This window comes from Pristis pectinata, chromosome 14 (assembly GCF_009764475.1).
Source record: "Pristis pectinata isolate sPriPec2 chromosome 14, sPriPec2.1.pri, whole genome shotgun sequence".
Classification (NCBI taxonomy): domain Eukaryota; kingdom Metazoa; phylum Chordata; class Chondrichthyes; order Rhinopristiformes; family Pristidae; genus Pristis; species Pristis pectinata.
The window spans coordinates 15674946-15696965 of record NC_067418.1 but is presented as its reverse complement, the minus strand read 5'-3'; the positions used below and the strand labels follow the sequence as shown (position 1 = coordinate 15696965).

Below are 22020 nucleotides of genomic sequence, written 5' to 3'. Positions count from 1 at the left end.
ATATAGCTAGATTGAGATATATGGTGAAAACCTGGAAAATGGAGTTTAATGTGAGGAAGTGTGAGGTCATGAACTTCAGTAAGAGGATTCAAAAGCTGGATTATTATTGAAATGGAGAGGGACTGTGAATGAATGAAGTTCAGAGGAAACTAAGTGTTCTATAGTGCATGAACTGCTAAAATTTAGCAGGCAAGTCCAACAAGTAGTAAAGAAAGCAACACACACAAAATGCTGGAGAAATGAGGGGAATTGAACAGTCGCCGTTTCGGGCTGAGACCCTTCATCAGGACTGGAAAGAAAGAGGGCAGGAGCCAGAATAAACGGGTGGGAGGAGGGGGAGGAGTTAAGAAAGCAAATAGCATTTCAGTCTTAATTGCTTTTTTGGAGTTTAGGAGGGAATTTTTGTTAGTTGTACATGGTGTAGGTGAGGCCACACCATGTAATACCACACACAGTTTTGGTCCTGTTACTTAAAAAAGGTATATAGCAGCATTGGAGGCAGTCCAAAGGAGATTCACCAGGCTAATTCTTGGGATGTGAGGAATTCCAGGCGAGACAGTTTGAGCTTCTATTTCTTGGAGTTTAGAAGAATGAGGGGTGGTCTTATTCAAACATACAAGGTTCTAAGAGGACTTGACAGGGTAGATGTTGAGATTCTCTCCATAGTGGGCCAGTCAGAAATAAGGGGCCATAACTACAAAATAATGGGCCAGTCATTTAAAACTGAGCTGTGTCGAAATTTTGACTTTGTCAGGCACAGAAATATTGTCCCTCTGCATTTCAGAGCTCTGCAATTTCCCATTTAAACAATATGTCTTTTTTTACTGTCAGACGAACATATCTTCCTATATTATACACCACTTTCCAGATCTTTGTCCACCCACAAATAACCTCTCTCTCTCTTTAACCTTTTCATACCCTCTTCACAGCTTACACTCCCACCTATTTTTTGTGTCATCAGAAAATTGAATCCTTTTGTTCACTTCATCCAAGTCATGTGCATAAACTGTATAAAATTGATGCTCCCGCACCATTCAATGATTTCAAGCCAGGTTCTCCCAGCTATCAGTGGGAATAATGAATTTCTTGATTAGCTGACATATTTCTGTGATGGGCCTATTGTGGACAACCTTGAGGCTTGCATTCCATATGTTTCAGCCAGTGATGTCTATGGTGCCCAACATTGGATAAATTGAAAACTGGAGTTTTCCATTGCTCCCAAGTAACTCCAAGGATTTTCTTAGACAGATAAGGTCCAAGCCCTTCAGTTTCCACCCATGCTTGGAATATACGAACCATTCGCAAGGATCCAAGGATACTGAGCACGAAGCCTAACATACACCTTCACTTTCAGGGTTGGCAGCTTGTTAGCTCAGACCTGAGTTAAATTTCCCACAGATGACAGAGACTGCAGAATTTCATGTCATATTTTCTATCCAGGCTGGATGAACCGGTAAGAACTGAGCCAAGATAGTGGAAGTGATCCACGTTGACTAGATCTTTTCTACTCATGGAGATTTGGGGTGAGACGTTGGAGCACTGTGATTTTGTAACTGATTTCTCGATGCTGATTTCTCAGTTGTAGTTGCAGTTTGCTTTATCCATTTTACTTTTGTATAATAGTGTGTGCATCTTTCAGATCCTGAGATGTGTGGCTTTCTTTCCCAGTGGGCCAGAATTTGCTAGTGGATCATAGTTTAGGAGTCCTTAATCCAAACTCGTATCAAAATACAGCTCAAAGCAGTCATGCATAGTTAGCGGGTGTACCTTTTGGATAAATTCCATCCACACCCTCAGGTAAATGTAAAATACACATAATGCAATTCAAAAAAAAAGGTTCTGGCCAACATTTATCCCTCAAGCAACACCATGAAAACAGATTGTTCATCCATTTTTCTCAATGCATTTTATGGAACTATGTTGTGTATAATTTGGCTGGCATAATTGTCCAATGTAACAACAAGGATTACATTCTAAAGGCACTTAATTAGGTGTAAATTGTTTAGCCATGTCCTGGGAACTTAAGAAGTTGGTTAAGAAATGCAAGCTCTTTATTTGCTTTCCACAGTTCAAATTCTATTAATTTCTGTACTGTTCTGAGATCTAACAACCTAACTTCCCCAAGGACAAAACAGTTTCAGTGGTTGCAGAATGAACTTTAATCAGCTATAAATTATAATAAGCTTCAAGTTGTGAAGTTGTTGTAATTGCTAAATTTAAAATTGCATTAACAATAATTTTGACAGGGAATTTTTTTTGTTACATTTCCTGCTGCCACTTGTTTTTCTTTTTATTATTAAACACAAGGCTAATATTGTTAAAAACAGATTCTAATAAATGAAAAGTAAAAATCTGCTGGCACTCTGAAATAAAAATATAAATATTTAGATCTAAGTTTTTAATGCAAAACTTATTGTCCTATTTTTCCAGTTCTGATGAAGAGTCATCAACCAGAAATATTAACTCTGTTCTTCTCTCCACAGATGCTGCTTGGCTTGAAGATTCTAATAAATGCTTTTCCCACAGAGCACTGGAAATTAGTTGGATTTCCAACATATACTGAAACCTATCATCATCCTTCAATCTTCAGACTATGACAAAAAAAGTACAGAATGAAAAGGAATGCATTGTGAATGATAAAAAGGGAGAAAGAGAATTAGTAGGAATATAGAAAAAAAAACCAAAGAATTGTGTGGAGTAGCAATTAAAAAATCACATGGAAATGTGTTGCAAACTAATAGAAAAAAAATGTATTTACAAAGTCCCTTCTGGGGCATGCTAATGCACTTTGTAGAGTACTTTTAAATGTGGCCACTTGTACTGTAGATATGGTAGTCAATTTGCACACAGCAGGCTTCTACAATAAGTACTGAGACAGTAAACAGATCCAGGTCCTCTCCAGATTATGACAGAGTTCCGTTCTGTATCCCAAAAAATTCGCAAGTTGGAACTACAGCCGTGAACCCTAGTTCCTACACGGCAGAAGATGCCTGCAGACCCACAGCAGCTGGAAAGTCCATCCCGCTGGTCTCTCAAACAGTTGTTCGTATGTACAGGATGTACATAAGTCAGGCGTTTGTAAGCTAGGGAGGACCTGTAACCAATTTTGGTGATGTTGACTGAGGGATGAATGTTGGACCTGACACCAGGAATGCTATTCCTGCTCTTCTTAAAAGTAATGGCATGGGATTTTTCATGTTCATCTGGGTGAGTGGATGGAGTCCCAGTTTAACATTTCCTTCAAAATTTATGACTTCTAACAGAGCAAATCTCTGTGTGCTGTTTCAGCCTTGAATAATCTGACTCAGAGACAACAGTAAAGTATTTGACAAGGTCTCACATGGTAGGCTAGTCCAGTAGGTTAAGGCACATGGGATCCAAGGTGAGCTGGCTAATTGGATCCAAAATTAGGAGGGAGAGAATTGTGGTGGCAGGCTGTTTCTCTGACTCTCTGTAACTATCAGTGTACTGAAGAGATCAGTGTTGGGACCTTTACTGATTGTTTTAGATATATTAATGACTTGGATGTGAATGTAGGAGGGATGATAAGTAAATTAGCAGATGACACAAAAGGTGTAAGGTGATGCATTTTAGGAAGTTGACTAGGGGGTAAGATGTATACAATAAATGGTAAGACACTAAGTAATGTTGATGAACAGAGAGACCGAGGGGTCCAGACCCTGAAAGTGGCAACACAGGTAGATAGGGTGGTGAGGAAGGCATGTTTGCCTTCATAGGTCGACACATGAAATATAAGAATTATGTTAAATGTTACAAAACACTGGTTCGGTTGCACTCGGAATACTGTGTGCAGTTCTGGTCACCATATTCCAGGAAGGATGTGATTGCACTGGAGAGAGTGCAGAGGAGATTCACCAGGATGTTACCTGGATTGGAGGACTTTAGTTGTGGGGAGAGATTGAATAGGCTGGGCTTGTTTTCCCTGGAGCAAAGGAGGCTGAGAAGTGAGCTAATAAAATATATAAGATAATGAGGGGCATAAATAGGATAGTCAATATTTTCTTTCCTATGGTTGGGATATCAAAAAGGCATAGGTTTCAGGTGAGATGTAAGAGTTTTAAAGGGAATCTGAGGAGTAAGGTCTTTACACAGAGAGTGGTTGATATCTGGAATGCACTGCCAGGGGAATGGTGGAATCAGATACAATTACTATGTTTAAGAGGCATTCAGACAGACAGTTAAATAGACAAAGCATATAAGAATATGGTCCTAATGCAGGCAAATGGGATTAGTGCTGGTGGGGAAAAGGTCAGCATGGATGTGGTGGGCCGCAAGACCCATTTCTATGCTGTACAGCTCTATTATTCCCTAATAATAGTGTTGATAAGTGGTTTACAACTGCCACTGTAGCTGTACAAGCCAGGGATTATTACTAAACCACATACCAACCTTTGAGTTAGATCAAAGAGAAGATACCAGATGATATGCAGGAACAGAAGACCATGTTAGGAAAATGTTTGAAGGAATTTCTGAAACCCTATACGTATAGGGTTTTCATGCCAATGTCATGCCATTTTCATGCCAATGTCATTAGAGATTCTTGTTTCACACAAAATTAAATCTGCAGGATTTTTAATCTAGTGATTTTGACGCATGGAATTCCTTCCATATCTAAATTCATATTGCATCAATAGTTCTTTTTACAAATTACAGCGAGGTAATGAATGCTCACCATTATTTAAGAAAAAGTAGAAAGCAGCTTCCAGCAACAGTGTATGTCCAGTTAAAGGCAGATATCACAGAGTTTTTTGTCCAAGATGACCTGCTGTAGCAATATTTCAGAAAGACATGGGATTCAGATATACATATGCCAGAGTGAATTTAGAGCATTCATATGACATATCCATTAAATCCTCAACAAAATTGTTAGAGCTGATCCATTCTGTGAAAACCTTAATGTTGTGCCTTACATAGCACTAAGAAGAAACTTGTCAACAATGACTTTAACAATCTGTCTTTTGGAGTGTGATGGGAGTGCTGTGGTTAATTACAGGATTAGCAGCCAGAGTTCAGGACCACTGATCCAGAGACATGAGTTTAAATCACACAACAAATAATTAAAATAATCTGGTATTAAAACAAAGGATCAGTAATGGCAACAATGAAACTCCTGGATTGTTATGAAGACCCATTTGATTCACTAATGTTATTTAAGGAAGGAAATCTGCTATCCTTCCATGATCTACCCCTACATGTGACTCCAGACCCAGTGATGTGGTTGATGCTTTACTGCCTCTTTGGTTCAGGGGCAATGAGGGATGGACAATAAATCCCAGCATTTCCCACACCCCATGAACAAGTAAAAAACTCTCCATGTCCTTTAGCTCCCTTGTTTACATCAGCCATCTACACTCTCCCATTAATTTGCTCTCAATATATTTGAATTAAATGTTCACCGTGGCTGACACTGGTTCAAAGATAGTGTAGCAGTTAGCATAACGCTTTACAGCGCCAGCTAACGGGTTCAATTCCAGCCACTGTCTGTAAGGAATTTGTACGTTCTCCCCGTGTCTGTGTGGGTTTCCTCCCACATTCCAAAAACGCACAGGTTAGGAAGTTGTGGGCATGCTACGTTGGTGCCGGAAGCATGTTGATACTTGTGGGCTGCCCCCCAGAACATTCTATGCAAAGGGTGCATTTCACTGTGTGTTTCCATGTACATGTGACTAATGAAGCAATCTTATGATGATCATGCCACTCTGATGACTGAGTTACACATTGTACCTTAATCTGTTTATATGGGCCCCAGATCTCCTGCAGTGACCTGGTCCTCCTCTTCATCACAGACTGCCCGTAGAAAGTCTTTGGACGATCAAAAACACTGTAGATGCCGGAAACCTAAAAGAAAAACAGAAACAAAGTGTCTGTGGACAAGCCCTCTGCCCTGGGGGCGCTCCTTCAGTCCAATCTCCAGTACCGCTGGGCGCCCTGGGCGTGGCGCTGTGGCCCACACTTCCTGGTTAGTCCCCTCTTGCCTATGCTCGAGCCTCTTTGTCTGTTGGGCGACGTGACGCAGTGGGCGAGTGGGCGGGGCTGGTGCGGGAGCGGCGGCGGCAGGTCCCGGGTCGGCGAGCGGAGCCGCGATGGGAATGTGTCTGCCCTGTCTGGGGGGCGCGGCGGAGGATGTGGTGCAGACGCCTGATCCGGTGAGTGGCCGAGGGGCGGCTGGAGGGGGTGGGGGTGGGTACAGTGGGGGTGTGGGTGAGGGCGGGGGTGGGTACAGTGTGGGTGGGGGTGGCTACAGTGGGAGTGTGGGTGGGGGCTGGGGTGGGTACGGTGGGGGTGGGTACAGTGGGGGTGTGGGTGGGGGTGGGTACAGTGGGGGTGGGTACAGTGGGAGTGTGGGCGGGGGCTGGTACAGTGGGGGTGTGGGTGGGGGTGGGTACAGTGGGGGTGGGTACAGTGGGAGTGTGGGCGGGGGTGGGTACGGTGGGAGTGTGGGTGGGGGCTGGGGTGGGTACGGTGGGGGTGGGTACAGTGGGGGTGTGGGTGGGGGTGGGTACAGTGGGGGTGGGTACAGTGGGAGTGTGGGCGGGGGCTGGTACAGTGGGGGTGTGGGTGGGGGTGGGTACAGTGGGGGTGGGTACAGTGGGAGTGTGGGCGGGGGTGGGTACGGTGGGAGTGTGGGTGGGGGCTGGGGTGGGTACGGTGGGGGTGGGTACAGTGGGGGTGTGGGTGGGGGTGGGTACAGTGGGGGTGTGTGAGGGTGGGGGTGGGTACAGTGGGGGTGGGTACAGTGCGAGTGTGGGTGTGGGCGGGGGTGGGTACAGTGTGGGCGGGGGTGGGTACAGTGGGGGTGTGGGTGAGGGCGGGGGTGGGTACAGTGGGGGTGGGGGTGGGTACAGTGTGGGTGGGGGTGGCTACAGTGGGGGTGGGGGTGGGTACAGTGGGGGTGGGTACAGTGGGAGTGTGGGTGAGGGCGGGGGTGGGTACAGTGGGGATGTGGGAGAGTGGGGCCATCTGGCAACGTGGTTACAAGAGCGTGTGTGGTGGTGGGTGTGGGTGTCTGGTACAGAGTTTGGGATAGGGTTACAGTGTGTGGGGGGAGAGTGGGGGTGTCTGGGGTGGGGCTTCTGTGTGTGGAGGGGCGTCTGACGGGGGAGTGGGTGGGGCTGTAGTGTGTGGAGTGTCTGACAGGGGAGTGGGTGGGGCTACAGTGTGTGGAGGGAGGTGGGAGAGTTGGCGCATCCGGGGACAGGGTGGGAAGTGGGTAGCGGTGCAGAGTGTGTATGGGGGGTGTCTGGTGACAGGACGGGGAGTGGGTGGGGGTACAGCGTGTGTGGAGGGAGAGTAGGACATCTGGTGAGGGGGGAGTGGGTGAGAGTATAGTGTGTGGGTGGGGATGTGTGAGAGTGGGGGTATTTGGTGACAGGGTGTGGGGGAGGTGAGAGAGTGGGTCTGTCTGGTGACCCGGTTACAGTGCGTGTGTGTGGGGGGGGTGGGGGGGAGTGGGTGAGGCTGCAGAGTGTGGGGAAAGAGTGGGGGTGTCTGGTGACGGGTACTGTGTGTGAGGGGGGAGAGAGAGTGGGGTGTCTGGTGATAGGGTCGTTTGGGGGTTGTGGGGTAGGGAGGTCGTGGGGGCACCTGGTGAAGGGATAGGAAGGGGGTGGGTGGTACAGTGTATGGGGGAGTGGGTGTGTACACAGTGGTTGGGTGGACAAAATTTGATGGGAGAGAGTGGGTGTGACCTGGACTGGGGGGGGGGAGCGGGGGGGGGTGTGGGTGAAGAAAGAGTGACTGAGGGTGTCTGGTGCATGGGGGAGTGAGAGAATTGGGGGTGTCTGGTGAAAGGGATGAGGAGGAGGATAGTGGGAGAGGGGCAAAGGGGTACAGAGTTGAGTGGGGGGAGAGATATCTGTGACAGGGCCGGGGTTCGTGGTTTAGTGGGAGAGAGGTGGGGAAGCCTGGTGAGAGAGGTTGAGTGGTGGGGGGTGAGGTGAGGGGGTGGATAGTGAGACTGCCTTGGAGAGAGGGGGTAGGGTGGAGATTGGGAACAGGGAGATGTTGGATGTGAAGGGGTGGGGGGGGCACAGAATGAAAGTGCCTGGAGAGAGTTGGGGGAGGGGGAGAAAAGGGGAGTGGGACTGGCTACAGGGTGAGGAGAGGAGCAGGAGCGGCTACGGGAAGAGGTTGGGTGGGGAGTGAGGGGAGAAGAGAATGGGCGTATCTGGGGAGAGAGGTTGGGGGGGAATAGGAGGGGAGAATGTGAGTTGCATGAAGGGAGAGGTTCAGGGAGGTGGTAGTGAGGGGCAGAGTGGGTCTGCTAGGGAGTTTTGGGAGGCTTTACATGGTTGCTTGGGGGGGTGGGGTTATGGGGTTTGGATGTCAGTACTGGGGAAAGGGACAGGTGGGATTGGGGAGAGGGCTGAGGGGATGGGTGGAGGATTTTTGGTTGCTCTGCAGGAGTGTGAGACGTTCAGAGGCTTTGGAATTTTGGGGCAGAGTAATGGTTGTGGAAGGATTGGGTGAGTGCTTGGCACAGTGGTGCTGGGTGGATATGTGGTGCAGGATTTATTCCCTTTCTGTTTACAGCCACTTGTCTATTATTGGATTTGAGTGCCACATATTTGTGCCAATAAAAACATGCCCGTTGTGCATTGGTCCATGACCTGCACCTATCAGTAAATACCCCAATCCCATGAGATTTGCTTTGCAGGATACCAGTTTACTCCAGGGCTTCAGGCTGACATGTTTTTAGAATCCAGATGCCCATGTGTGCATCATTTATTATCTAATGGTTCTAAGTAACTCGGGTAGCATTTCACAATAAAACAATCTTGCTTGGCTTAGCAAATCTGTTGACATGGTGGAGGATCTGTAAAAATTGTAATTGTTTTTTACCCTCAATGACTCGAGATCTGTAGGTTGTATGAATTAGCATATGGTTAAAAAGCATAGAACAGGACTAGCTGATTTTTGCAAAACCCAGTCCAATAACAGTAAAAGTGTCAGCATTTACCACATCTTGAAACTGATCTGTTCTTGGTGTACATATGTGTGCAAATAAATGAGATGTTGCTGTCAGAGATTCACTGCTTCAAAGTGTTAAATCCCTAGCTGTGAATCATGCATAATTCCTCTTATCATGCTGTGTGCTACATGGAACACGAATCTTAATTCATTTAAATGCTGAGACTGACATTTTAAATATAGTATGCAAAACATAGCTTTGCAGTTCAACAAAAATACAAAATATTCCTGTCAGTCAGTTGAAGTTTGCAATCCAATTTTGAGGTTCATAAAAATTATTGGTGGAACTAAAATATCAACTAATTTAGTAACCGGAGTAGGGAGAAAAATAGTCCATTCAGCCCTTCTGAGCCTGCTCCACTAGTCAATATGGAAGACACAAAATGGAGGTGATTGATAAAAGAACCAAAAGTAACATGAGGAAAGACTTTGATCTGGAATCCACTGCCAGGGGTAATCGTAAAGGCAGATTTAATGATAATATTCAGAATTAAAAACAGCTGGATAACTCTTCTTTAAAAAAAAATGCAATCTTCTGGGGTGAGAGCAAGGGAATGGAACTAGGTGAATTGCTGTTGCGTGGAGTTGATAGGGAATTGACAGGTCTAATAGCGGCTTCCTGAGTTGCAATCATTCTGTAATTTTATGCTTAGCAACTTCCCAGTATTGTATGCTGCGTTTTCACATGCTAATGTTGATTAGAAATTAACTCCTATATTTCAATAAAATCCAAAAACACTGACCTGTTTAAGGAGACTAAGCAGTGGGTGTATTAATGGAGAATGCTTCACAATGTAATCAGATGAGATGTAGTAGTTTATGGATTTAAGATTAATCAAAATCAGGTTTATTATCACTGACATACATTGTGAAATTTGTTTTGCGGCAGCAGTACAGTGCAAAACATAAAAATTACTAAGTGACCAAAAATAAATAATTGGTCTTGGTGGACGAGCAAAGACTTGATTCAGAGGAATCAATGTAATCAGAGCATTCTGATTGAGCCATGATAATTGGCTTTGGCTCAGTCATATTGAGTTTCTCTTCCAGAAAATGTGTACTCCTAGAATTGTTGTTTCTGTGGTGTAAATTGTCAAGTAATTCTTAAGTGTTTCTTGTCACCAGAAATAAATTCGTGTTTGCTAAAAACTGATTTTAAAACTAGAATTTGACAATAAAGTTTAATGTTCTATAGATGACAAAAGCCATTATTCACAGTACATTTCTTTGCAGCTGTTTGTGAGGGACTTTGTTTGTATTAAAGCCTGATGTATTTGGTTAGTGTGTACTGGAAATTTTTTTAGCTAGCCCGGAAAAATTCTGTAGATGCTGAATCTGGAAAATAGAAATTGCTGGAAATACACAGCAAGCTAGGTTGTGTCTGCAGAGAAACATATCCCTCGATGCTTTGTGTCAAAGATTTTTCACTGGATCTGATGAGAGCATCTGTCGTTTCAGATGCTATCAAAAACCCACTTTCTCTTCATGCAACAAATTTAATGCTTTTAGAGTTGGTAAACATCTGAAATTTGTGTCAATTGAGTGATTATCAGTGGATATGTTAGTGAAAACTTCAAAGCATTTATAACTCGTGCAAGAAGGAATCCTTAACAGAGCTTCAGGACTTCTGTCTTGATATGTGAATGTGCAAACCACCATTTATGATCAATTGTGCTCTCATTAGAAGTGTAAAATCTGGTCCCTTGCATTAAAGGTTTTGTATTTGTCCATTGAATCTCATGTTTGTTTTGGATCTAATAGCTAAATCTGCACAGTGGAATTCCTGTTATACAAGCTAAGTACAAATGGTGACAGACAGGGTGTTGGTAGATGCTTAAATAGGTGAGTTCACTGAGGAAGTAGATCAGAAAAATACCATTTAGTATTTCCACAGTTTTAAACATAGCTATGAAAGGGTGTACACACAGATACAGTTAAGGATGTGCATAAATTCTTAAAAGAAACAAAACTGGCTAAAAAGGCTTTCTAAAAAGGAACCCAGGCTATAGAATAGAGATATACCAACGGGTTATGCTTACTATAAACTTTTGAAACACTAGTTGGGTCCAAACTCGAGAGTTACCAATTCTGGGCATCCCACCTTTGGAAGAACATTGAGCTCTTGGAAAGGATGCAGATTTAGTGGAATGATGATTAGTAATCCAGGAAAACAAAATACAAGCAAGAAGTTAATGATCTGGATAGCCCTGTTTGAAGGAATGACAGAAGCGTAAAGGGGAAACTGAATGAGTAAAAGAAAAAGAATTGCAGGTTATTGGGGGATGGAAGGGAAAGTAAGACTAAATGACAGTTCTTTCAAAGGGAAATATGCCTATTCTGTTGCAAAATTTTGTTTTTGTGAATGGTCAACTATTTTGCAGGTAATACGAATTTTAATTATTTCTGTTACAGTAACAGTTAAGTTGTATTCATTAGCCTAAATCCTGTTGCTTTGTAAGCATTTATATTAATCAGGTGGATGGTTGCTAAAAATATGCACTTAAAAACAAATTGTGGATAAACTGCAGCATTATGCCTCTATCCTTTTAAAAACGTATTTATTTTGTTTTTATAACAGCCCGTGTTATTAGAAATCTAACTCTGGCTTCCCTCTGATATCACCTGGAAGTTTTTTGTGGGTAATTGTACAGTAAAGCCATCCAAATAAAGGACAAAACTTATTGTTGTAACACTTTAGTAGTTATTGAGATCAGGAAATGTAAGAATAGAATAAGGCAATGATGTAATGCAGATGAACGAGTCAGATTATGAATTCTTATTTGACGTGTTTTGATGTTGGGTAGTTATGGGTTTGAACATGAGGAATCCATGATTGACTTTTACATATTCAATAAATTATTTCCAATTTGTGCTTTTTGTCTGACATGGGAGTTCTCAATTCTTCTCCAATGAGGGCAAACCCATTTGTTAATTCATAACATAGTTTCAGGTGGGCTTGAACCAAGATTTAGGGACTTGTGGGTTGTTAGAGTTTAATCAGCTAAAATTATTTATCTCACAGGGATAGGGTAAAAGTGAGTTTCTTGCAAGCTGACTAGTTAAGGCAATCTATCCTTTTTAGAACTTTTCCTTGCATGGTTATCTGGAAGACTACCTGCACTCATTGGTTGTAATTGTACCACCATTTCATGGTCATCAGTGAGTTAATCATTGACATATCCTGAAGTAATATAGATCTATCAAGGTTGGGTGAGCATTTACAGCATCGAGTTAGATCCATTATTTCAAGCTTTAAGGCCAGGTGAAAGTAAAGGTTGTGGGTTGGGTATTGTGATCTAAAATTGACACTAGCATAATTATAATCCATACCAGCTAATATATTTTGATTTAACCACCTAGGACACAAGAAGGAAACAACTAGCAGAAGCTGCTGAGAAGCGCCAGAAAGAGGTAAGAATGCTAATTAGCATTGTTTTTCTGAAGTATTTTGACGATAATGTGGGAGAGAGTTTTCAGATATTCTGATAAATGTGGGGTGGGGCCTGCATTAAGATGGGCAATCTTTGCATAAGTTCTTTAAGACATTGGTAATTATCCTGAACATTAAAGCTGCACTAAAGAGTAAATGTGTACTAATGACAACAGATACAGTACTTGCCAAATTGAATGCATTTAGTTTTTATGAACAGCATTGTGGAATTCGGAAGTGCTAATAGCTTATTTATTTTCTACTATTGAAACTTTGACTTTGAATTGATTATTAATAATATTGGACTAAATCTTACTGATTCAAGCTCGCTGCTTGTGTACTTCCTGGATCTGAATGTGAAAGTTCAGCCTGAAGCATCTTGGACTCCCAGCAGCTTGATTTAAGTGTCCACAAATGCTGCTGAAAGCATTGATAGCTGGTGAAACCTTGTTTTCATTATTGCCATCTATAAAACCAAGTTTGTCTAATATTTTAAATGTCACTGACATTTGGAAATGCTTTAAAGTGAATTTAAAAGAATTTTTAAAACACATTGTGTTTTTTTTAATTTGCCTTTGTTTGGTATTGTTAGATTTACAGTATAATCTCAATTGATGTCAATGGGTCAGTGATCCTGCACCAGGTCTAACCTGGTATGGGTTCCAAAAGCAGAATTCTGGGGAACCTTAGCAAGATGGACCTCGCCTGCTGGATTCAAGTGAGCTGACAAATTCAGCATTTGGAATCTGCCAGGAAGTTCAGGATTTCTGTATTTAGCAACACACACACACACACACACACAATTCTCATTTAAATGGAAATTTAGGAATTGGCATAACTTATCAACGTGATCCAGTTCAATATTGACTTTGCATCTTATTATCTGCCTGCAATGCACTTTCCTGTAGCTGTGACACTTTACTCTGCACTCTCTTATTGTTTTTACCCTGTACTACCTCAATGCACTGTGTAATGAATTGATCTGTACAAACGGTATGCAAGACAAGTTTTTCACTGTACCTTGATACAAGTGACAATAATAAACCAATAGCAATAGGGGAAAATACTCTGTGTGATACTTAGTTTGCTATTTGCAAAGCCGATATGCTTGCATTTACACATCTTTCACCTACATATAAAAGATGACAATTTTTGGCTGTTTTACAAAGGGTGCAGGTATTTTTCACCAGGAACACGATTTTTCAGGTAACTTTGTTTTGGTATCATCATTACAACACACATGCTTGCTCACTTGTGAATTGAACGGTGGTGTTTTTAACTTCTGTCTTAAAACAAAATACAAAAATAGCCATTCCAGGATTTCTGAAAGATATGCATTCCTGGAAAAGGACTTGTAAATCAAAGGCTGGATGAAATGCATAATGGGTATTTTGGTACAGTGTATTAGAACACAGAATGGTATAGCATAGGAACAGGCTCTTCAGCCCACCTTGTCTGTGCTGACCATGGTGTAATCTGACTAATCCCACTTGCCTGTACTGGGGTGTATCCATCTATTTCCTGCCAGTTGATGTATCTGTCTAAATGCCTTTTAAACATTGCTATTGTATCTGCTTCTACCACCTCCCCTGTCTGCATGCTCCATGCACCTACCACTGCTTTGTTTTTTTTTAGAAAGAATCTAGCCTCTCAAATCTTGTGTAAACTTCCCCCGTTTTACCTTAAACCTATGCTGTCTAGTATTTGACATGTCCACCCTGGGGGAGAAAAGACGCTACTTTATCTATGCCTCTCAATTTTATATACTTATATTGGGTCAAAATACTTTTGGTTAGCAAAAATTAGTTTTGCAAATCAAAGGCACATATCCCAAAGTGTTAATGATGTCATGATAAAAATTTGGAATCAAACATTTGTAAATCAAGGAATTACTGTACCTTCTGAACCATTCAGTGGACAGCATCCTGGCTACTACTTCAGTGCTCTTCAGTAAACTATTTACTGGAATGTCACCCAAAACTGAATTTATATATTCTTCTAGACTAAGAATTAATGTTTCCAAATTGGGATTATTTTTACTTCAACTATCTTCTGACTGTTCTTGTTCTGAATTAATTTGCAGATCTGTGTAAGCTGATAGTTAACGGTCCAAAGTTTGTAATCTCCAGAATTGATTATGTTAGTTTCGTCAATGGCAAATGTAAATAATTCTGCATTGGGTCTCAGCAGAAGTTTAACTTCTAACTTCTAACTACTTGTACCAGTGTATCAAGCTAGATTCAATCTAGAACCAGGTTCTAACATGCAGCAATGACTTTACAAAGGTTGTGCTCATTTCATTAGCAGCTGAGTTGGCAGCTAAACATGTTCTGTAAGGGCTTTTATTTTAATATTATATGAGAAGGTAGTGATATTTCTTTGAAGATAAATATGTAATCAGTTTTATAAACTCTTGGATATGGTAGCGACAATTTTCATTTAGATCACTCCATTAATATAGAAAAAAAAACCCTGCGCTGCTTTATTGTTACCAGACAAAAGAAAATTATTGCAAGGACTGTTTGGGATATGGTATTTTTGCCTTTGAATTATAAGGCCAAATAGGTTATAGTGCCATATACTTTCAAAATATGATGTGTAATTTTAATCATGTACCAAAATGTATTTGATGAGGTTCCATAGGAGCAAGTTGAGTGAATTCAGCCTTGGGGCACATAAATCGAAAGCAAATCTTAGAGTAGATTTTAGGGGTAAGAAAACATTCTGAGTGATAAATATTAGATAAATATTTTAAAATATTTTATCATAAATATTTTAAAAATAATTATAAATATTTTAAGTGGCAGATGGATGTTATTTATTTAATGAATGCAGGGATAGATGGCTTACAAGCTTCAACAAAAATAGATATTTGAATATCTTTTTTTTCCTCCCCCATCACCCTTGATCTGCCACAAGATCATTGATAGATCTTTTTCAAGTCAAACTTGTTAAGCAGTCATTTAATGGCTTTATTAAAATGTATCAAAAAGGTGAAAGAGCAGATTACGAAGAGGTTTTCTTCCAAAGAAACTGACAAAGGACTTGAGTTCAGTCAAACAATAGCTCTAGGCATGAGTGGTGGGATGTGGGGGGGGGGGTGGGGTGGTTCATGAGGCTATTTAGTTTGCTCTGTCTCATTGGTAGCAATAATTTCAGTTACTTGGATCTGTTGTATTGGAATCCATTCTTTACACGCTACTGCTGCTGTCTCTTCCTTTTGTCCTTGGTCTCCACCCATTTTAAAATTGTTGATTCAAAGCTATTTTACTTAGAAGCTTTAAGCTTGTGCAATGCCAACAATGTTGTACCTAAAATGTGCAACATTTTCTCTCTAAAGAATGTGCACAGAGGCATTAAGAATCCGGAATCTGTGGAATGAAAGAAGAAAAAGCAGGAGAAGCTAGAATTCCTTAGTCTTGTGCCCATTTGCTTCCTCTTCCCATCTACCCAAACTCCACCACCTTTAAGGAATTAAGGTCTTTTTCCATTTTTAAACCCACTGCATTGATGCAATGTTTGAATGCAGCTGGTTGCTGCTCCGGAAAAAGACCTGGAAAGAATGTGAGGAGCAATGTACTGTGTGTATTTGGGGGCAGGAACACTTGCATGCAGCCAAAGCATTGGAAAGTGGTGGGCATGCTGTTTTTGATTTTCTAAAGTGTTGGTGGATTTCTTGTCAGCTCTCCAAAAAGTTCTGTTTATTGAATGGAGTGATTTTTAAACTTGTGAATCTTAATACATGGGTACCACGATGCATCTCTTTTTATTCAAAACTATTTTACTTGGAGGCTTTAAGTTTGTGTAATGCCAACGATGTATCTAAAATGTGGAATTTTTTTCTCTGTAAAGAATGTGCACAGAGGCATTAAGAATCCAGAATCTGTGGAACGAAAGAAGAAAAAGCAGGAGGAGCTAGAAAAACAGCAGATGAATTCCTTACCTACAGGTGGTGGTGGTGGCCTCCGGGTGAGAGAACATTCATACTACATCAATGACTGGGAATTTGCCAATTGATTCAGATAAATATTTTGGGGCAGGTATTGAATTGGGTATTGGCTTTGTTCTGTGGGCAGGTCTGGTTCTAAAACCCAGGTGTTTGTTGCCATTATCGAAAACCTGATCAAAGTTGGCCAGATTTTAGTATTAATAATGGTGATGGCAGTGCCACTCGCCATTAGACATGCATAAATGTTACACGATTGCAAGCGCAGAGCAGCTGTGGGATTAAATGTCGTTATCCCAAAATGTAATTTGTGCCACTTCACTGTTAGTTTTTCAAAACCATTAGTTTTAGCAAATGAACCTAAATTCACCATGGAAAGTCATTTAGTCATTACAAGTATTAGTGTCTTTTAATATAATTACTGTCAGTCAATCTCTATCATTGAAAATTAAATACTAGTAGTTTGTTCCATCAGGTTCTAACTGGAGAGTATAAAAATGTTAAAAGGAGCACCCTACCTCTCAATCCAGCCTTTCTTTACTTTCCTGTATCTAATTCAAAACTGAATTCACCTGTTCTAATGTACATTCCTTGACATCCTTTTTCTGTTTATTTCTTAATCCTTTAGCCTGGTTAAGAAGGTACGTACACAGTTGATTGCGTCATCCACTTGGGGCTGTGACCAGTTTCCTCCACTGTTAGCATCTTGTGACACAAAATATTTTAAAATCCTAATCATGTGTTCACAGACTTGATTAACAGCAGACACAGTTGAGAGGCCATTGCAACAGAATCTGGCACCCAATGCTTAACTTGAACTAATGATGTACATCTTTCATGGGCAGCTTTATTACTGAAGAATTAGTTCTGCGCCACATGCAAGTGTTGGTTTAGTAGAAATCTGGTTGTAATTGTGAAACTTCAGAATACTATGACTATATTTTTAAAAAAAACTAACCTCAATAAGAAAACCTTGCATTTCATAGCTTTAACTAATGTGCAGAAAAACCTGCTGATTTGCATATTTTCTGAAATATCTTTCTCTTAATTTTGATAAATTTAGCAGTCATTATTGAACATTTTTATTATAAGGTTCTTATAGAATCAAGATTGAAATGAATTGTACACTCCATTAAAACAAACTTTAGAGTGCATGTGTGGGATCAGTAGCCACAAGCATTGTGAAGTCTGATTAAATCTTTTTAACATAAACGGAGAAGCTACCAAAGGGTTACTAAGCCAAAGGAGGCAATATTAGGAAGGCTAAGCTAAAACCTAGAAGAGGTGTTTTGAGGTGGAAAGATGGACAAGCGTTTTAGTAAGATATTCTTTAATGGTTCTTATCCCCAACAGTGAAGGCTGTGGGAGGAAGGCTCAAGATGCCAAAGTCAGAAGAGTACTGTGCTCTGGGGTTATGGTTGCATTACTGATAAAAGTTAGATGTGAAGAAGGGTTTAAGTGCATTGATTGCAACATAAAGTTGGATTTCTTGGAGATCTAAGAGCTGAAATGTCAATGATGGGAAAGTGATGTCTTGTTCCTATAGGAAAGTAGGAAAAGTCAAAATCATTGCTAGGGAATGGGAATCTGCAGAGTTTTTTTTATGCCCTTGGCTTTCATTACCCAGCTGAAATAAATTGTTGCTCATCCAAGATTAGATGTTGGTGTGTATTCTGCTAGCACAAAAGTAAGTAGAGCAGGATCCCAGTCCAATGTGGAAGATGACCCTGTGTGGACAACATTGCTTGGAGCCACCAGGTTGACAACAAGCAATGGGAGCTGAGACATAGAGCTTGCCAAAGGCAGATGTTTATAAGTGGAGCCAAGGAAGGGTATCTATGTTGAATTGCTCAGAGGAGGAGTATGTTGAGGTTGACAACATTGAAGACTACAGAGAGGATGGGGGTAATAGTATGTTTACAGTCACAGAAAATATTTTGGGGGCAGAAACCTGATAGTAGCAGCAGAGAATGACACTGATTTCAAAATGTATGTTTAGGATTTTATGGAGCTCTGCTGTGACCAGACTTTTAGCAGGAGTGGTGTAAATTCCAGACTGGTTAAGGGTTTATAATTTTTACAAACTATAAAATGCACTGTTTTGTCCTCTAAACATATCCTTTAAAATTAACTGATCATAAGATAACAAGCAGTGCACATCATTAGCATTTATAAAGAGCAGAATGTGTAAGTTCCATTGACAAAATGCAGGGTGTAGATTACTCCCATCATAAACACAGCACAAAAACAGGCCCTTCAGCCCACCAAGTCCCTGCCAGTCATCGGTTGCCCATTTATACTAATCCTACATTGTCATTAGCTCCCACTTTAGCTGCACCACCACACTGTCCATTTTTATTACTGACTGTTTCTGCCTCATTTTAAGATTGCCAAGTCTCTTAGCTTTGTGAATGTGGTGGGGGGGGGGGGGGGGGGGGGGGGTGGTTGGCGGAGGGATGTGCAGTGCCATTTGCATCCCAGCCCTCCTTGATTTTGCAATTCAACTCATCAATGCTCTTAAGGCACCAGTTGTCTCCATAGTCAACTCATTATCTGGAAATTTGTTCCATAATTTGTTATCCACAGAGTCAGAATAATGAGGCTTTCTTAATCTTCACTTGAGGTTTGTGAATTTTGCACTTGTGCTGCAGTCTTTTGCTGCCAGAAGTTAGCTTCCCTTTGTGTGTATCAGTGCTCAGTATTTCAAAGACTGTGAGCAGAAGCTCTGGCACTTTGTCCTTTAAATTCAGCAAAAATTGTGGGAAACCAGGGTGTTCTTGGGAAACCCAAGGAAATGCTGCTCCATATCTGATGAAACTGAAGATGGAAGAGAAACATATCCAGATATCCTTGTACTGAATGGAAATAGTCATCAGCTTAATATAATTTTTTTGTTAATGCTTTAATTTGTAATCCCAGATGTAATTGGGGTGGGCACAAGGAAAGTAAGAGATTGGGGAGGGAGATTGTTATGGCCCACATTCCTTAAATATGTCAGGAAGAATACTCCTGTATGATCGCCATCACATTCAAGTAAGTAAACTAAAGCCCTGGGAGCAGGTGATCCCAAGGTCTAGATCTAGTCAAACTAAGCTGGCAATAATGCTGATAATACTTTGGGATAAACTGGTCTTACAACTTGAACCTTTTGCTGATTAATTTATTTGTGTTTGCAAAAGAATAATGGTTCATTTTGAGCATGGGCAATGCATTTTTTCCCCAGTTGCTATATAGTCTAGAGAGCTGTCTATATTATAGGTGGCGCACTACTGGCTGTTAACGTGTATGCAGTTTCTGGCTGCCCGCACAATGATATGTAACTGAATTTGTATGCCTTAGATTGCAAGTCTCTTCATCTTCACTCCAAGCAAAGCAAGTTTCCTAAAAGGGAATGAATGGAATATGACCAGTGGAGTTAAGACTTTACAGGGCTTGTTACTGATGGGTCATTTTGATTGTAACACCCTGAGCACTTTCTAATGAACTTTTAACCTTCTGTAGGTGGTGTTATGTGCTACGCTATCCCAGATATTAAGAATGGCAAATTAAAGCATTTTAAAGTGAATGTTCTGATGGCTCTTTATGTCCATTCTGTTTTAGGAAGTGTAGAGTATGTGTTTCTTCCATATTCAATTTTATCATGTGTGGAGCAGTGTTTCCTTGTGTTTGGTGAGGGAAATTGCATTTTTTTTTCATAATCTTTGCCAAACTTGGTGAACTGTATGTTCCTTGAACCATTCTGCCATTTGCTAATATTTGGTGTGGCTACTGAGACTTCAGCTAGTGACCTGAAATGCTTCAGGGTGTTGATGGGAATGCAATGGGAGGAAGGCCACAAAATCAGAAAACAAGTTGCTGGAGGAACTCAGCAGGTCAGACATCTGTAGAGGAAAATGGCAGATGAAGCATTGCAACTGAAATGTCAGCTGTCTGTTTCCCTCCACAGATTCTGCCTGGCATGCTGAGTTCCTCCAGCATCCTTTTTGTTCCAGATCCTAGCATCTGCAGTCTCTTGTCTCCATAAAATAAACTGGCTGACCACAGTAACAAGACATACACAGCTGCTTGATCTGTCTGTTAGCATGTTCCTGTCTGACCATGTGCATTGTGCATAAGGTGCCAACACCAAATATAAAATAATAAAGGCTTAGCAGTCTTTTATTCGCTTCTCTTTCTGCAGACTTCCCAATTGGTCACTTAATAATTTGGAACCTATGTGGCATTGGCTGTGAAAGTAAGAGTATTTGGCAAGCCAGGTTTGTTTTGAATTGCACCTTGTAGCCACAAAGTCATGTAAATAATTGTACTTTTCTTTTTAATTCCAGTGGCAAGTCGGTTAAAGGGTCTGAAGAGCTGATGAAAGGTTCCAATATTGCCAATGTAGCATCGACCTTGCCAGCCCTGGTTACTGAGCGGTTCATGTTCACTGCGTGGCTTTCAGTGTTGTGTGGTTGGAAAGACCCAGAGACGTGCCATGCTGCTTCGCATTGAATGTTCTGTACAAAAGCTTTCTGTATTCCTACAGAAAAGTACAATGTTTCTTGCAGTAATTTAAAAACCTGCTGATTAATGTTTCATCCGACCAACCCAGTCATTCTTACAAAACTGTGAACACTACTCATAGCTTCCATGTTGCTCACCCAGCATCTTTTGCTTTTGTCAGAGATTGTATTACTAGATATTTATTTTCTACATATTGTTATTATTTGTAGAGCAGTGTTAATTGTAGATTTTTGTAGATAATTTTGCTGCATCTCTATTAGCCAAGGTTTTCTATATTTATATAAAAACTCTAAACCTTTGTGCCTTGGATATAGTGTGGAGAGATGTGTGATGATATTTCTTTTAATGCTGTAATTTATTTACTAAAATAGCATTATTTTGGGGCACCTCTTAATTTATTCTGTTCTTTATCCTGCACAGTGTAGACTCTAATCAAACCAGAACACTATATACAAGTATCTCTAACTATATGTACCCAACCCATTTAGGAATAATGCCTTTTTAGGACTAAATAAAAAAAATCTTTGATATTTGAATGTTCTTGTCTTGAATTGAGGTATAATTGGTTATCAAATGTACACTTGTTTGGAATTTTACTAATACAAGAAATACAAGAGATATCAAAAAAACAAGATATAGTGTTAAGGAGATTTGAAAAGGATCTGAGGGGAAAGGATTTTTTTACACAAGAACATGCTGCCAGAGGAGGTAGTGGAATCAGATTCAATTACTATGTTTTAAGTGGTACTTAGACAGGCACTTACTTAGGCAAGGCATAGAAGGATACAGTCCTAATTTGGGCAAATGGGGGGTGGGGGTGGAAGTTGGCATGTATGTGGTGGGCCAATGGGCCTGTTTCTGTGCTCTGAATTGTGGGAATTCAGAGGAACTAGAGAAGCTGGAATTCTTCAAGCAGAGAAGGTCAAAGGAATGTTTGATGGGTGTTCAAAAATCATTGATAGAATAAATGAACCTACTTCCAATAGCATCAAACGTAATCTGGGGATTCCTTATGGTAACTGGCAAAAAGAACCAAAGGTAAGGGGAATTTATGCAGTGAGTTATGATTTGGAGTGTACTGTAAAGGGAAGATGAAAGTAAATTCAGTATTAACTTTCCAAAAGGAATTGGATGAAAATGAAGGAAGGGA

General features: G+C 41.0%; 1 protein-coding gene and 1 long non-coding RNA gene across 3 annotated transcripts in view; one reads left to right on the top strand and one right to left on the bottom strand.

Annotated features, from left to right (window-relative positions):
- Positions 1-5934, bottom strand: part of LOC127577854 (uncharacterized) — a 46411-nt gene extending 40477 nt beyond the window's left edge. Inside the window, exons 1-2 of one of the 2 annotated variants that reach the window (XR_007957448.1) lie at positions 5746-5934; positions 4694-4786 (exon numbers count right to left, since the gene is read on the bottom strand). This is a non-coding gene — a long non-coding RNA (uncharacterized LOC127577854). The remainder of the gene's footprint in view (positions 1-4693; positions 4787-5745) is intronic. The other variant, XR_007957449.1, reaches the window with a different exon arrangement.
- A 108-nt stretch (positions 5935-6042) lies between these two features.
- Positions 6043-21400, top strand: svip (small VCP interacting protein). The gene is made up of 4 exons (XM_052029460.1): positions 6043-6167; positions 12352-12402; positions 16274-16390; positions 20693-21400. Exons 1-4 carry the CDS (start codon positions 6105-6107, stop codon positions 20705-20707), a joined length of 246 nt encoding a protein of 81 aa, XP_051885420.1. The 5' UTR covers positions 6043-6104; the 3' UTR covers positions 20708-21400.
- Positions 21401-22020: the final 620 nt, after the last annotated feature.